The sequence below is a fragment of the Empidonax traillii genome, unplaced genomic scaffold (assembly GCF_003031625.1).
Source record: "Empidonax traillii isolate 1590-97213 ecotype Southwest subspecies unplaced genomic scaffold, ASM303162v1 scaffold248:size1534464, whole genome shotgun sequence".
Taxonomy (NCBI): Eukaryota; Metazoa; Chordata; class Aves; order Passeriformes; family Tyrannidae; genus Empidonax; species Empidonax traillii.
Genome location: NW_020955441.1, coordinates 852,751 through 869,919, shown reverse-complemented (window position 1 = coordinate 869,919; position 17,169 = coordinate 852,751). Strand labels below are relative to the sequence as shown.

Here is a 17,169-nt window from a genome sequence, read left to right as displayed (position 1 = left end):
CTTCATAACAACCCTCCATAATATATACAAGAGACAGCGTGTGTGACAATTTCCTTTTTTCTGACCTTAAAAGGGCAAATTGAGAGTGAAACACCTCTGTGTTTTACTTAGTTTGTGTTGTTTGGCATAAGACATGGTTTGTATGATCCAAGATTCCTTTTACACACTGCATTTTGAAATAAAAGCTATATTTAAGTACATGGGCTCAATGCATTTCTACTTCATCTTGCAATCTTTTGTTCTGTTTCAGACAAATCTGAATTGCTTTCCCCACTTAATATTTAGTCCTTACTCAGTTTAGGTAAAAACAGAGTTGGGATTCAAAATGTGCCTATACTATTTAACAGTGCAGACAGTTATTTTGTTAGACAACACTGAACTCCTGAGACAGACAGAGATTCCCCCAAAAGCAGGAGAAAAAATTAACTTTCCTTTTTTAAGGTTATTTATAGAAACAGAAAGGCAAAACTACTTTTCTTCTGTTTCCTGTAGTACATTTTTTAAAAAGACTTTGTAAGCTAGTGAAGGGTGAGATGTGCAATCATAGAATCCTTTGTATTTTGCACTGATTTATAAATGTGTTGGAAATACTATTATAGATGTTTTTTAGAAAGATAAAGTGGATCACTTAGGATGGTGCTGATCAGCTGAAAACCTGGTTTCAGTAAAGATGGGGTGAAAAGCCTCTGCTTTTACCAGGGCTGAGGTTCCACACAGTAAATCAACTTCACACACAGGCATGAAGTTGAAATTTCTAATATGGAGAAGGCTGTGCTGTCTTTTGTGGTATAAGTCACTACTTGGACAACTTAAAATATACTCAACTTGGTTCTGGAAAACCACCTAATGGATTCACCCTCCATGTTCTATGAGTTTTTGCCTTTTCTGCTTAGCTTGGTTAGCAGTGCTAGCTGGGCACACTAACACCTCTAATTTGAACCAGGAAAAATTTACTCAGACTACTGAACTACCACTTTCAGTTGCTTTGCAGAAGCTTTCAGTTTGGGGAATTTTTGATCTAAAGATGAAACAATAAATGGAACAAATAATGCTTTAAATCTCTGTCTGCTCAATTTAAGTGTTTCTAAAAAATCATCAGCAAATCACTACCGAAAACAGCTAATGGTGAATAAGTTTAGCATGTTTTGTATTTCAGGGAATACACAAGACTGTGGTGTAACATTCTTTTCTGGCATGTTATTTCAGAAAGTCTAAGTGGAATTTTTTTACTAGACAGCCAAGCATTTACCCTGTACTTATACTTAAATTCCGATTTTATGGAACTGCCAAACACATTACCCCCATCTTTGGGTTAGAAGCCCTTCTTAACAGTTGAAAATTCAGCCTAGAGTGCATCAAATGAGATGGTTACAGAAGCAATGAGCTGCACTCAGATTCCTCTGTTGATCTCCTAAAGAGTTTGGCAGAAACACATGTTCAGCTCCCTATCAGAGCTGCCCAGGCAGGAAGCCAATTTGCTGCAGAGCTGTCAGTTTGTGCACACACACATCCCCAACGTGCACAAGCACTCGCTGCATGTGCAAGCACGAGCTTAGAGTTTAAACTTGTGTAAAATTTAATGCATGTACTTCACAAACAAACAGGGGTAAGGCAGCGTGAACAATGAGTGTTTCACAGATTAACAGTCCTGTGGGACACAAGGGATTTACTCCACACATTTGGCATGTACAGAAAGGACTCCATAAGGACAAACATCAAAATATACAGGAAAAGACATCATTAAGGATCAAACTTTAAAACTTTTAGTAACAGAACTGGAGAGAGCTGTGCTCCTCTAGCCACTGGGAATTGTTTCATGATACTCTGGGCAAGTGGAAGAAAGGAGACAAATATGAAGTGGTTAAAAAGTGTACTTTGTGTGTCCAGGTCTCAAAATCTGGTTTGATTTTGACCCAATGGCAATTTTAACACATAATGAATGTTTGCATGCTCATTCATAAAGAACAAGGCTTACAGTAGGTGTTGAAAAGCAGTAGGAGAAATCCTTCATTTTACTATAAGGTCTGTTCCAATTTTCAGTAGGAATCAGTTGAGTTCCCTGCAATTTTGGATACTTTTCAAATACTTCTCCTTTGATGCACAGAAGTAACATTTCTCTAGGGTCAGAAACCCCTTTTTGACTGTATCCATACTCCTGTTCAGCCAGGAGGTACGTAAGAGAGGCTGTAAAGTTGAGTATCATCACGTTTTAAGCAGTCTGGTAGAGACACCATCTTCTTGGGTGGCATTTCAGTGCACAGATGGATGTAACAAAAAACAAACAAAACAAAAAACCCCCACAAAACCAAAACAAAAAATCCCAAAACCAAACAAACAAAACACACAAATAAATGATACAAAAAAATACCAAAAGATACTCAAGGCAAAAATCAAGACAAGCATTTGGGCTGGGCTGAGTTTGCATCCATGAGTCATATCCCTGCTAACGACACAGAGCAGCCAGTGGTCTAGTACAGTGTTCAGTAAGCAAAAAGGATCAAATTAACTCACCTTTCATGTCACTAACTCTCAAAACTGAATTACTTATTCAAACATTTACTTTTGCTATTGGTCCACAACAAGATGCTGCAACCTGGCGTTTTTTAAAATTTGCCAAAATATAATCAAGCCCTGCCTTGATTCCAAGAGTTAAAAGATTTTTAATTTTTCAAAAGAAAACCTATAAGTAACTTGGCCCACCACTTGTTTTATTTCTCATTTTGACTTCTGCTCTGTGCCCATAAATTTACTGAAACATGAAGACTTACACATACGAAACGTGCAGTTTCTGATGGGGCTGAACGGAAACTCTGGTGACATAACCAGCAACCAGGACGCTGCAGCTTCTCCCACAGGGAGTATTGCTGAGCTACTGCAGCAAATAGCAAAAACAATCTTGCTGTGGTGCTCATGTCTGCACCTTGGTCACACAGAGTGCTGGGCACTCCTTGGAGTGCTGATTAGGAACTCACAGTAAGGAATGGGAGAAAAGCCCAAAGGGGGCAATGAGCCAGGATGTTTGGGCGGCCAAAGGCAAAAAACTTTAAAAGGCCAAACACAAAATATAAGATATACTGGAACCAAAGTGCAGAAGACCTCATAGGCTAAAAAGATGGAGTTTAACTAGGTCAGATCACACAGTCCTTGATTAAAGGATATTTCCCACTGGCTGGTTCGGGTGGTTGCTCAACACCGTGGAGAAGACTGAGTACTGTTTGCACAATGACAAATCATTCTAGTTGACTAAAAAAGCACATCTGATGAGAACTCTACCCAGTACCTCTTGTTCCCAGGGATCACTGTAAGGAAATAACGCGATTCTTGCAGCTCCCCAGAGAGATATGACTCACAAGCTTTGGGAGCCCATAGTTTATTGTGCTCACCTGTGCAATAGCGTCCATCAGATGCCAGCTGGAACCCTGGTTTACAAATGCACTTAAAACTGCCATCTTCATTGATGCACATCCCATTGAGGCAAATGTTCCTTATGCTGCATTCATCCATATCTGAAAATGTACATGACAGACATAACGCTCACAATGTTCAAGCAAAAGAACTCTTATTGGTGATATTCAAAAGATAAATCTTAATTTCTTTCTTAGTTGTCAGAGGTATATGATAATGAGAAACAAATGATGGGACATACTGCACTGTCCTAGAGCATGTGTCAAAGCAGTGACTGAGTTCTTCATAATGAATCATTAACATCCAAAAAGAGCAAAGAGAATGAAAAACAGACGAGAAACTGGACAATTTAACTGCCAGTTGGTAAAAGCCATCAAAAAGTAAGAAAGGGGGTTGAAGAGGGTTTGCAACCTTAATCTAAATAGAAGCTAGGTTAGAAGTAGCCTCCTGTTTGAAATAGTATTGTTACAATCTTATGTTACTAAGAAGACCTGGAAGGGGAGGAATGAACATTGGGGTTTGGAGTAAAAACTTCTGTAGCCTCCATTGGATGAGTCTAAGAGTTACGATGTGGGAGAATTCCCAGCACTGTGCTCAAGCATGCTTTCTGTGGGCACTGTCATCCTCATCTTCCATTTAAAATAAAACCTGCCCCTTCCCTAGATTTAGCATGACAGGCCACACAGGACGATACTTACTAATTATAGCTTCATAATAGCATTATATTATCCCTTTGACCTCATAGGGTAGCATGAAGGATTCAAATAGGAAAAGGTGGAGGTCTCAGACACTGCTATTCTGAACCCTGCACAGTTACTCACACAATGGGAAAGAAAAAAAATAGGCAAGTACAGAGAATTCTGTGCTTGATTTGAGTAAGCTTTTATATCCTCTAAGCCTTTACTTTGTCCCCGTGCAAATGAAATCAGGTTTGGATGTTACATCCAAAAAAAATCAGCACTATTCACCAGTTTCATTTGAAGGAATACACAGAGTTACATTAAGGTATGGCACAATGCCATGGTCTTCTCTGATTAGTGTGTGTGTACATGTATTCCTAAGAACAGAACTTGATGCATTGCAATGCCAGAGATGAAACTGTTTCATAAGTGGATGCAACAGACATTCTGGCAGCACATGCAATGGAATTAAAAATGTTTTACCAGACTGCCGATGTCCTGGTTCTTATTACTATTAGCACATGGTATTTGGTGGGAAAGGAAGAAATCAGCATAAGGGATTTTTTTCCCAAATAGACTCACTTCCAAATATATTTAGTCAATGTACTTCCATAATAACATATTTAAAAAGCAGCTTATAGTGCTAAACTGCATGTAAAAAAGAGTCAGGAAAAACAGAGTCTTAAAATGTCTGTCTCTACCAAGGATTAACAGAATCACTACTAGCACATAAAATCACTGGATCATAATGACATTACAATATATTCAGAATCATGCTATTTTCCTTAATATTGCAGCTGTCTTGGACAGAAATTACACTTCTAGACATGGTGTGTTTTCTTTTTACTTACAGGCTAAGTCAGACAAAAATAATTTATGATTAAAAAAAAAAAAAAAATCGTGTATCTATCCCAACCAAGAATTTTGGCATTAAGTCTTTGAGCTGAATCACTGAGATAATATTCTGCCAAAAATGTTTCTAAGAACAGTGCTCGAAATTCTTTTAACGTATGAATAGATCATTGGGAACCCTCCCAAGGACCTTGGGAAGCATGATAAAGAACATTCTTCTTTTTTCCCCCCTTTGCTAAAGGTCTGGGAGGTAGGAACACATCAATTATGTTTACAAATTTTTCTTAAAAGAGTTTTTATAGGTCATACCAGACTGCATCTACATAAAACACATTGCTAGTCACCCAGTAAGATCCCATAAAGCATGCTGTAAAACGCACTGTAAAATCAGGCAGCATGTGACTTGTGCTGTGTTTTAAAATGTACCACTCCCATCAAAGAAACTGCATTTTGTGATAGTGGTATGTGCTATTTCTCCTGCTGGACAGACATCCCGTTGAGGATTGCCAAGCCAAGGCTCCAGAACTGGCTGCAAAAGACATTTCACTTGCCCTCCCAGATGCAGCAAAAGGTATTTAGAAATTCGATTCCTTGTTCCTGCCCTTCCCCCCCCCCCCCCCCCCCCCCCCCCCCGAGGTCCTTTTCTTTTTCATTGACATGAATAACCTCTTGCAACTGTAATTACTGATATGGAATAACTTCAGAAAGGTCTTACCTTCACAGTTTTTCCCATCAACTGCCACTTGGAAGCCAGCATTGCACACACAGTGAAAACTGCCATCTGTATTTATGCATCGCCCATTATTACAGATACGACCATTCTGTAAACATTCATCAATGTCTGAAAGCCAACCAAAAAGAAAAATAATATTTAGGGGGTTTTCTTTTTTATACTCAAGAGGAATTTTTCCCATTTCCTCTTCCCTTAAGTTTTTAAACCTACATGGAAACTATATTCACCTGAAAAAAAGGTTTATTTTGATTTCTGTAACTGAACATTATGGGGGTGGAAAATGTTCTTTAGCTTGAAATTTCAAGTTGCTGTGAAAGAATTTCAGTGAACAGTACCCTGCAGCTTTCTCAAACAAGAATCACAATTGTTTGGGGTTTTTTTGTTTTTGTTCATCACTAAAATATTTTTACTGAACTTTAACTTAACAGTATCTAACTACTTAAAAAAAAGATGGGGGAAAGCTTGTCTTTTGCTGCTGCTTTGTAAGATAACAGGAAAGTTCAAGACTTTCCCACCTCAGAAGATATTTCTCCTGCTTATTTTATATTTGAAACATCAGATCCTCATTTCCCTCTCTCTGCAGGAGGTGCTTGGCAAGTGCTTTGGAGGACCTGAATAGTGATATCACACGAGGTTGGCAGCTCTCCCTCTCCTCCAAAGGAGGGGAAAGGAGGAGATGCTGAGACAGACTGTCTAGACATTTTTCAGATTGCTCAGTATTCTCCATCAAGGCCTGGACCATCTCCCAGAGATTCCTGCACACAGGGGACTCTGCTCACAGAGAACACAAGCAGCCCATGCAGACCTATCTATCATGCAACCACGCTGTCTTCCCAAACACCCCAGGGCTGCCCCTCCCCACACCCTCTCCACAGAAACTATTGCTGAGCTTCAGGAAGAGGCAGAGCACGGGGTATCCTCCCCAGTGCCCCTGCTCTCTGGACACCAATGCCTGGGGAACTGATGCCCCTGAAAACTCTGAATTTACATTTGCCCTCTTAGCAGGGTGGCAGTTCTGGGAAGCTCCCAAGAAATCCCTGAAAATAACTGTTTTGCAAGCAAGCAACCAGGCCAGCAGAGGCAAGAGCTGCTTGATGGGAGCTCAGGGCACTGGCAGCTTCTCACAAAAGTGTACAGGCCTGATAAACATCCCCTCGTTGGATAAACAAGCATCATCAACCAGCACTGCACAAAAGTGAGTTTCCTCTCTGCTCCGTGCCTTTGCCCCCCACTTTTCTGGCACTTGGTTGTACATGAGACTGGCTTCAGCTACCCTACCAGCTTTCTTCCTTAGAACAGCCAACACGCCACAAGATTTTTCTGGCCTTTTAATTTTTAGAGTTCATTAGGTTTTGTATTTTTATTCATTTGATGTCATCTAAATCATGGTGCAGAAAATTAACACTGAATCTCATTGTTCTCTACATGCACACAGCTGATCAAAGTCCCACCACTAGCCTGACACATTTCTAATTTTCAAAGTATAAAAGAACATCATGATTTTTTTTCCCCTCTGAGAAATTTGAAAAAAATCAAAGTCCTTCTTTCACTGAGATACCCATAATTTCTGTCATCTCCATGTAAGGCCTGACCTCCTCTTCTCAGAAATATTGAGTAGATTACAGTAAGCAATTCATAGGTAATCATCATAGAATTTCACTTTTTTGGAGGTCCATTTTATATCCCCTCTTCTGCAATTAAGAAGCTTTTTTTTGTTTAGATCACTAATCACAATGTGACTTTTATTCACCTATGTCTCTAATTAAGATACTCATTCAGTCAAACTCCTAATAGAATTATTAGGATACCTTATAACAGTTGAATCAGTAGCTTGTGATACAGACTGCGATGTTTAATCATTAATCAGAGTCATGCAGAAAAAAACCCTGCCCTGGAAGCTTGGAGCAAGGAAGAGATAAACATCTGGTCATTATGGAGACTTTGTTTTTCAAGAGCAGACGTAAGGAATACATTTGCAAAAGCATATCAGCACAGACGCATTTGTGCATGCAAAAATATAAAATCTCAACATCCAAAGTAGTCATGCAAAGTAATTTTACAGCAAATGCTGATTTTGGCAGGCACAAGTGCTATATGCACATTTTGCCAAATGCAGCCCACTAGCCTTTTTCTTTTCCTTACACTGGTCCTAAAAATTCCTTCAGAAAACAAAGATTCTGCACATGGCAGCATTTTCTGCACTGCCTGTCAGGCAAGCACAGTTCCCATAGACTGCGAAGGAACTGCTAAGTGACCACACTTAAATGCCATTAAGCTACTGGGCTTCTGACAACCATGTGTTTGTGTAATGAATCAGTCAAATTAAAAGCCTGTGACAAAAATGACTCATGAGTAAATTCATCACGGCTGAGACTCCACTTCAGCACTCCCTCACCACCAGTCAGCTGAACTGTGAAGATGCTTCCCCAGCATGGCTGTTTGGCAGCAATTTAGGTCAAACCCTCCCAGCAACATGCAGCAGCGGTGCTGGCTCTGCATGTCCTCCTGGGCTGCAGGAAGCTTCTGTACCACAAATACCTTTCTGATTCACAAAAAGAAGAAAAAAAATGCACACCAATACAGATAACTTTCTTCTGGCTTTTAAGAAACTCTCTGCTCCAGAATGAGTGCATGCTCTGCACCCTGCACTCAGCCCAGAAAGCAAAATACGGAGACAAGCTGTGACTCTGAGCGTTCAAACATCCTGTTTCATTTAGATGCTTCATTTCTTAAGAACTATCAGAGTAATCCTTCATTCCCCCAACAGAAGTCTCTCATCATGACTTAACTATAAAGGACTGCATCCACTTTTACAGCTGAATTCCCATCCCAGGACAGTTTGGGAGCAACAGACCCCTGACAGAGGGTTGACTGCTGAGGAGTTATGTGCTCCCCACTCCCACAGGAAGAAAGGATGAAGACCATCATAACTATTGTTGAGCCTGACCTCCAAAATAACACTAATGAGGATTCTACAGCTTTCCCATAGGGACTTTCCCCAGTGCTTCACTACTTTTCCATATCTTATTTAAGTTTTCATTGCTGTAATGTATATTTAGGTTTTTTTCTGACAGTGAGCAGGGACAACACAGGGCCACTGAAAGACTTATCTTTCCCCCCTGACTCTCATTATCTTTTAACAGTTTTTTATAGAAAAAAGGTTTCTCCAAAGAAGGGATGTTTAATTGTCCTTGAGATCTTCTAGTAGTAAAAGAAAAAATTTCTCAATATTTAAAAAATGAAAGTATGCCTTTTCCACTTCAAAGCCACAAATGGTGCCAAGATACTTTCAGCGCAAGACAAAATGTCTTTTTTTCGCTCTGGCAGGTTAATAATTTTTACTGCCATATCTGATCTTTTTTTTAAAAAAAAAAACCTCATATTTAACACATCTGTTAAATTTTTCTTAAGAACTATTTTCCCTCCTGGTGTGTATACAATAGTGCAGACCTGGCTGTAAGGCCATGATTTACCTCTGCACTCTGTTCTCGTGGCCGTGCTCTGGTACCCCACACGACACTGGCAGATGTAGGATCCCGGGGTGTTCACACAGTCTCCACCAATGCAAGGGCTCCTCTCACATTCATCAATATCTGCAGAACAGAGACAATATCTTTTTAGTACAACACTGGTTGAAAGTTATTTGTGCCTGCAGGGGTATTTTATCATTTTGTAGTTGTAGAAACAGTGCCCTTCAGTCTGAAAGAAAAGGGGACACAGAATTCCCAGTAAAAGGATTCCACGTTTTAAGCTGGGAAAGAGCTGAGAAAAAGAAATATTCAAAAACGCAAGATATTGCAAGGCTTTAATCTTACATCTCCTCATTTTCAGACACACTCAAGACACAGATTTTGACAGAACTAAAATCTTGCCTGTAAGAGACAGCTAATACTTGCTTCCATCATCGAGCTCTTGCTAAGTTCCAAAATTAAGGGTCTCAAAAGCCCAACAAGATACTCCTCAAGAACTGAAAGAGGACTTGTAAATCTTACTAAGCCCAAGTTTATGATTTTTTTAACAATAGGTCATTACATACTCAAAGAGCTGGTAGCATTTTAGAAGGATCATTTTCAATTATTAATAAACACATTCTAGTCACAGGCTAGTAAAATAAGAAATCCCTGCTTCTGTATAATTTTGTTACAAGTTACAAGACTTGCTAAATACTGTCTTAAAGGCCAAACTCTTGTAAAAACAAGTTTGCCATTGGAATTAATTATTCCTTGGAAGTCTATTTACTGGGTTTTTTTTGGAGGGGGGGCTGTTTTATTTAAGGACTCTGAGTTGTTACATTGTGTGGAGAATAGGGTCTTTTTTTCTTTAAAATAAATTCTTCTCTGTGATTTACAGCAGAAAAACCACATACCAATGCATTCCCCTCTGCCATCCAGTTGGAATCCTTTGTTGCACTCGCAGCGGTAGCTCCCAGGAGTGGGAACACAACGTCCATTAAGGCAGAGATGTCGGTATGTTTGGCACAAGTCGGTTAAGTTCACCGGCAAGATCACTGAAATAACAAGAGTAGCAAAAACATTTTCATGTTCATCTTAGTAATTTCTGGTAATTCGCAACTTGTGCAGCATTTTCCATTAAAAGTCAACATTTACCTTCTGTTGTAATGTGAATTACATAGCAAACTGGGAGAGAGAAAATGACACTGACTCCCAGAGGTTTGTCTGAAAACAGCTAACCATCACTGATCGTCTCACTGCAGCAAGTTTGAGTCTCTTCTCCTGCCAAAGAGGACCAAGTCTGCTCACACCTAGAGGTAAAGCGGGTACGTGGCACTGCAGGGACTCTACTAAAAGCCTAGAGCAGCAAAGAGTGGGCAGACTGGTTGTTTTCACTTTCACAGATAGCAGAGTGAGGAGGGCAGGGATAGCCCCGGGAGATATGCCTATACTGTCTTTGGCAGGCAGGCAGCTGGCTCTGTCCCTGCTCCCAGCTGACCAGAAGCTGTGCAGCTACGTCAGTGCAGTGTCAGGCCTGAGCTAACATACTTCGCCTCTCAGGCTTATTAGCTCAGCTTGGTGCTGAACCAAGACTAAATAGTTTCAGCTGGTGCCAGTGCAAGCAGAGACTGCTTGCATCTGCACAGAGCACAGGCAAAATCAGCTTCTGTTTACTTGCAAAAGAGTGTGGCTATGCCAAACGATTTCAGGTGGCACATGGCTACTGTATGGGCATGTCGGAAATTCCCTGAGCAAGGGACAGACCAAGGAATATATTGGTAATCTGCTCTGGCTTCCTCCTTACTGTCAAGAAAACTAACCCATCCATGTGTATCACCAAAAAAGTCCTTTCTGCACACTGGCCAAGTGAGAGTGAGGAAAACAACCTCAAAGAAGCTGCTTTCTCCCAGACAAGCTTTTTAATGTAAATAACTTTCACAACCTAGTCAAAGAGCTATTCACACCCCTCAAAGCTGATAAGCAGCAAAACTCATAATAACCTTAGAACAACAGTAACATTACAATATGTGAGTAATATTACAATATGTGAGCCGCTGTGCAGACAGTGAGAATGTAATTCTTGAATTCTATCTTAACAGGCAAAACCAAGGTACACTTGGCATAAGACACATGGCAAGCAGGCTCTGATTAAAAGGATATCCAGAGGCTACATGTCCACATGAAGTAAGCAAATGATACCAACAGCTGAAGGGAGCACACTGCTACTGAGAAAAGCATGTTTTTAAAGACACTAAATGCACACTGTGCAAGGAGAGGTTCTTTCTTTCTTTCTTTCTTACCGTGAGGTGGTGGAGCTCGAGATGGATAGACAATTTCTGGCTGTGGAGGAGGGAAAACACCAGGAATGAGTGGTGGAGGGATGACTTCAGGACGGGCCGGAGGAAGGTCAGGTCTTCCTGGCAGCACAGCAGGCAGCAGAGCAGCTACTGTGCACAACTTGCGATACTCATCTGAAACATGAAAACATAAATGCTGCTTTAGACTTTTGCAGCCTTTCTATTTAATCCAACTCTCGCCCTTTTTGCAGTGCTTCAAATTAGCAGTAACAAACCTTAAATAATTTGGAACACGTTAGTGTATATGTTTTCTTAATAGTAACAAGCTTTGTCCTGTGAATGGAGTCATTAATGCTATTCTCAATACTACGTGTCCAAAGATTGCTGGTAAAAAGGTAACACAACTGACACCCTGGATATGAAATCAAATGGTGAGGTGGGGATCTGATCTTAATCTACTTAGTCTTCTTTCAAACCAAGTCTTTGGTGATCTCAGTGTGAAGTTTACCTAAAGAAGGACTTTTGGATTTGATCCCAAGCTAATTTAATAGAAAACTTGCCACAGAGTTAGAAAAATACTTAACAGGGAAAAAAGCCCAGTTTCAACTGGATTTCTTAAAAGTTAACCTCCTAAAACAAAGAAATATAAATATAAGCAATGAGGCAAAACTAATTAGAGAATTAATACACTAACACTATTTCCCTGTGAAAATTAAGTTTGCCAATAAAAGCAGAAACCAAACGAGGTGCAGTCTAAGGAGTGTAGCCAAGGAGAAACCAAGTCAGATCCTCATGAAGTTCATTCTTTTCCACATAATGGGAAAACTATCTCTTTTGCTGTAAGCACAGGCAATGCTGAGTGTGATGCATTCTCCTATTGTTTATCTCTATTAGTGGCATCTGCCCTACTGCCCCACTTTTCCTCCTGCCCCCGACTCTTTTGTCTTTGGGAAGTGTGGTTTTGGAACTTGTGATTCAAAAAATGCACACAGAGTATCACAATTAAAGACCACATTTCCAGCTGACCTAATTCATGTTCACAATTCATGTGTACACAAATAACTATTTGTGCAGCCAATACCTTTGAACTTCAAAATTTAAAGTTTGTGGCACAACAAGGGAGAGGAATTACATAATGAAAAAAAATAGAGATTAATGAGCTCCTGAAACAATATAAAAAATGAGAACTGAAAAATAAAGTAAATGTTAGGACAACTAAGCTGGATATTTCAGCCTTCAACACTTTGACCTCACTTCTGCTTCCACCTGTAAAACACATTAGAAGCTTTTCCGAAATGACAGAAGATTTTTTAAATAAACATAGTACCCTTAAGTTCTGCTTTTCCTGATTATGAAATCTGCATTTATTTAATGCTCTTAGATGATCAGTTTGTTTCATGTGTCACTGCATTTCCCTCTATTGTTCCTTAATTTTAGTCTTTAAATAGTGTCAGTGGTAAGCCCTGTTATTCCACATAAACAATTCTTGCTATGTTATACAAGTAAATACAAGTGCAAGACTTTTTTATTGCAACTTGAATCTCCATGTGTAATTTCTAGCAATAAACAGTCTATTTTATGGTAGCAAGTGGGTCTGCTGCCCACACTGAAAATGCAACTGCCCAGTTACATTATGCAGTCAGTGCTCCCCTTCTTATTGCAGCAAGTTTCCATTTCAAAGTTAGAGAGGCTTTGGGCCACTGACAGCTCTAAATTCCTCATCTTGCTTTCTCAGGATACGCTAAGTAAGGAATAACTGAACTTGATTAAATAATGACAGAAATACCTTAAATACATGTAAAGCCTTTCAAAGAATTTCAAAGCGCTTTTGAAAAGAGTAATTTATAGTGTCAATTTATATCCCGAGTCAGAAATAAAACCAAAAAAAAAAAAGTGGCAAGTAACCACGATCTGGAAGACCTTGCATGGATTTATGAGTCAGGAAGTCCTGGGTTGTAGCTCCTTCTCCATGACGTCTCAGTCTGCAGCTTTGGCCAAATTACTTTACTTTTCCACCTGGTTTATTCACCAGTTAGATATGAATAATTAGACAGTATGTAAAGAAAAACAAGGAACTGTATTACAACTAAAAGTTTTCTCCTTTCTTCCTATGTCAGATGATTATCAATAGATTACACTATTTTTTCAGCGTTATTCTAGCCAGTTTTGAAATTTCGGCATGTTTAAATATTATTAATAAGGCAGTGACAGAAACAGAAAAGCTTCCAAGAGTTCTGACTGTAGATCTCTGCTCTAGTACTACACAGTTGTACTCAAAGGATTAAAACCAAGAATAATAAAGACTCCCATACATGAGCTCTGACAATGTCTGAGTTACACTGCTATAGTGTTACAATCCCCATTCCTCCCTAAACTCTGCACCTCTCTTGACCTCCCCTCCCATCAATCCTGAAATTTCTTGTCTTCTCCTTTTCTAAAGCATTTCATTAGGTCTCCAGTTCTAAACAATGTCAAAAACATCTTCACTCCCTCACACTGAGTTTCCCAATCTGCTCGTCATCTTCCCTCAATTCAAGTTGCACATTTTCTGGGGATCTCAACACACAGGGAGGCAATAAAGTAAAGCACATTTTGGTAGCAGACAGAAACAACATTCTGTGTCAAATTTCAGGAAATACATGGTGCCTCAGAAAGCTTGTCATGAGGAAGGAAAAACCAGTTTCCCAAGGAGAATGAAGCTGCAGAGAGAATAGGGACCTATCAGAAGGCTCTAGAGGAAGTAACTTGATCTTGAAGAGGATGTTGAAAATAAAATCTGAACCAGGTAAGGTCAGAATAACTTGGCCACCAAATATGAATTAGCAACAAGCAGTTGTTTCTGTTTGCTTGGTGTAGCCTCCATGGGGTCCCAAGTAACCTGCCACAGGAGGCTGTGCTTGAACAGGGTGGGCTGGACCGAGCAATCTGCCAAGATGCCCCTCAGCCTCATTCTGTGTAGTTCTTTAATGAAAGCATTACTGCTAAAAGACAACCAGCATTCAGCCGCGCTCCCAGGAGCTCAGGTGGACTCCTACCGGTGGATCTGATGGGGCACATTTCGGGAGCGCTGGCCGGACTGGAGGACCAGCAGCGGCCGCTGTCACAGCAACACTGCATCTTGGACATGGGCTGGGGGAGCTGATTCCCACAGCGCCCGTTGCTCAGGGTGGAGAAGCAGAATCCAGGACGCACATCTGCAGAGAGAAAGAAATCGATATGGGGTATGTGACCAGCCAGTGAGGAACGTGACTTTCACAGAAGGGAAATGGCCCACTTTTCTTGACAGATTTACATTATTGATGACACAGCCCTTACAATGTCACAACCACCAGAAAGCAAAAGGCAGAAAACCAGAAAACTCTAGGTAATATTTGGACTGCTTTGGATTCAGGTATAACACCTCCTGTGAGAAAGCTGCAGTGAAATATGGAACGGCGATGAATTAAGGGAGGCAAAAATACAATAGAAAGATATATTCATCACATAATAAGATTCTGTGCCCCTAAAGAAAAACTGCAGTGTCATCTCTTTTAAAGATACTACCAGATCAGCTCTGTCTAAGCCTTGATTTGAAAGCCACTGAAGCACAGCAATAAATTCACAGCATCACAGCTCTCAAAGCATTACTTCATTTTTCATTAGTCATGGCTTCCCCAGCTGAAGTATGTAGTGATTTGACAAGATATAGGCTTGCAGGCAGGAAAGAGCAACACAGCTTTAACTGGTGCCATCACAGTGTTTATGGAGATGTGCTGGCTTCCTCTCTGAAAAGGGTAAGCGCGTGCTGTGCAAAGAACATCCTGTACTCAGATTTTATACACTCAGCTCTAACAACACTGCACAAAGATCCCCCAGCTTAGAGAAGGAAAAGAAAATGTGGATGGGCAAAAAAAAATCATAAAAAATAATCTTTTGATACCATCTCAAGCTTTGAGGAATTGTTTCACAATATGTCACATCATGTCAAACTCAGTATAAGCTGTGACGTGATTTGATGCTGCATGATAAACCAGACCAAGTTTGTTTCTAAAATATACAAATATTTGCTGTCAAAATGAAGTGGAAAAAGTTGCACACATAATCTTACAACAGCAGACTTCATTTCCTAAAGAAAAAGTATCGCAGTTATCCAAGGCATGGTGGATTCATCTGTATAGTACCAGTGCTTTCCAGAATTTAGTAGCTATTCAAGTGCTTATAAAAAAAAGCAGGAAACATTTTTATTATTTTTGAGGCAATTGACATATAGTGATATGTTGGAAGAGTCTGTGATGGTTCTTGTTTTTGTTGACTGGAACCCTGAACATGGATATTACTGGCAGTATGGCTAAAAGAGTCAGCTGGCCATTGTTTCCAAACTTTAGTTAGACCACTCATTATCTTAATGATCACAACAGATAGATAACAGAGGAAAACAAAAATCTACTCCATTCTATTACTGGTCCTCCATTTTCTCCTGCTACCCAGCAAATCTTCCACAAACATTTACTCCTTCATCTACCCTTTTAAAAATCAAAAAAATGCAAACTGTTGGTGGAAAGGAAAGTGCCCTCCAGTACCCCTGGAGAGAGATTCAGATGCTTGGTGGAGTGGATGGCAAGGAAGGAAGTAATCCAGCAGACCCTATCATCATCCTCTGTAATTCATCCTTCTCAGTTTTGATCAGTACCAGGTTTTGAAGCATTTAAAAGCAGTAATGAGAAAAAGTGGAAAAAGAATCTACATGGGATCTGTGCAAGCACACAATGTGCCATGAAGATGGAATCACACAGTAAACATCTTTGTCCACTTACAGGTGTAAGAGTGGGCCCAAAAGCCACATCATTTTCAGAAAGAGACAGTAAGTTTGTAAGAAAAATATAAAATCTTTCCATATGCATAATATGATTATTTTTACTTCTTTTTTTTTTCCCTCTTTCATTTTCATTTTCTATTCCAAATGGTAAAACATACAAAATACGGGCAGGAACAGCAGGAAACAACATTTTCACTGTTTCATTTTTTAATATTTTATTATTTTAACTAAAAAAATAGTCTTTTGAAAAGGCAAAAAACCACTGTGAGAATAACTTTTAAGAAAAATTTGTCTCTTAAAAACAATGTTAGAAAAGGCCATCGAAAAGTAACACGACCAAACAAATTTACGCCAGCTGGAAGTATGGGCAGCCTTTTTCACAGCATTCTTTGTGTACTTGGGTTGAGATGCCCCACTCTTGTTTCTGCTCTTCAGCTCAAGGAGATATTATCTTTGCTTTGTCTATTCTAATTTCTAAGGTTTGTAATGATGGAACTCCCAGTTCTCCCTTTAGATGTTTGGCCCCAGAGCTGCTCAGTTTGAGTCCCATAAGGGATACATTTCTCAGAAGCACTTCCTCCTCTTGAACAGAACAGACACGTTCAGCTAACACTTCTCACTTTAGACAGGCATGTTGTAATTAAAACAAGATTACATGCTTTGCCCAACACTACTGCAGATTTGGGCTCTGTTCTCATGAATGTGGCAAGTATGCAGCCTGCATATTAGACATGAATCCAAAATATCTGCAGATAATGAATAGTGCTTCCCATTTAGCACGTTTTGCCTGAGACACAAAGCCAAAATGTTAATGATGGCTCATAGTCTGGCATATTATTTATCGCATCTTGTCATCATTTAAGTCCCCAATTCTTTAGTTGAACTACTTCATCCTATGAATACAGAGGGTAAAAAATGCTGGAAAAATGCAGGAATATGACATGAGTGTGAATGC

The 17,169-nt window shown here is 39.8% G+C and overlaps 1 protein-coding gene across 2 annotated transcripts in view; it reads right to left on the bottom strand.

Moving 5' to 3' along the window:
* The window catches only part of FBN1 (fibrillin 1), a 149,131-nt gene that overhangs the window by 69,174 nt on the left and 62,788 nt on the right, over window positions 1-17,169 (bottom strand). For both annotated transcript variants that reach the window (XM_027888943.1, XM_027888942.1), the window contains exons 9-14: window positions 14,455-14,613; window positions 11,423-11,593; window positions 10,037-10,177; window positions 9,144-9,263; window positions 5,653-5,778; window positions 3,384-3,506 (exon numbers count right to left, since the gene is read on the bottom strand). In XM_027888943.1, coding sequence (XP_027744744.1) covers window positions 3,384-3,506; window positions 5,653-5,778; window positions 9,144-9,263; window positions 10,037-10,177; window positions 11,423-11,593; window positions 14,455-14,613 — 840 coding nt within the window. The remainder of the gene's footprint in view (window positions 1-3,383; window positions 3,507-5,652; window positions 5,779-9,143; window positions 9,264-10,036; window positions 10,178-11,422; window positions 11,594-14,454; window positions 14,614-17,169) is intronic.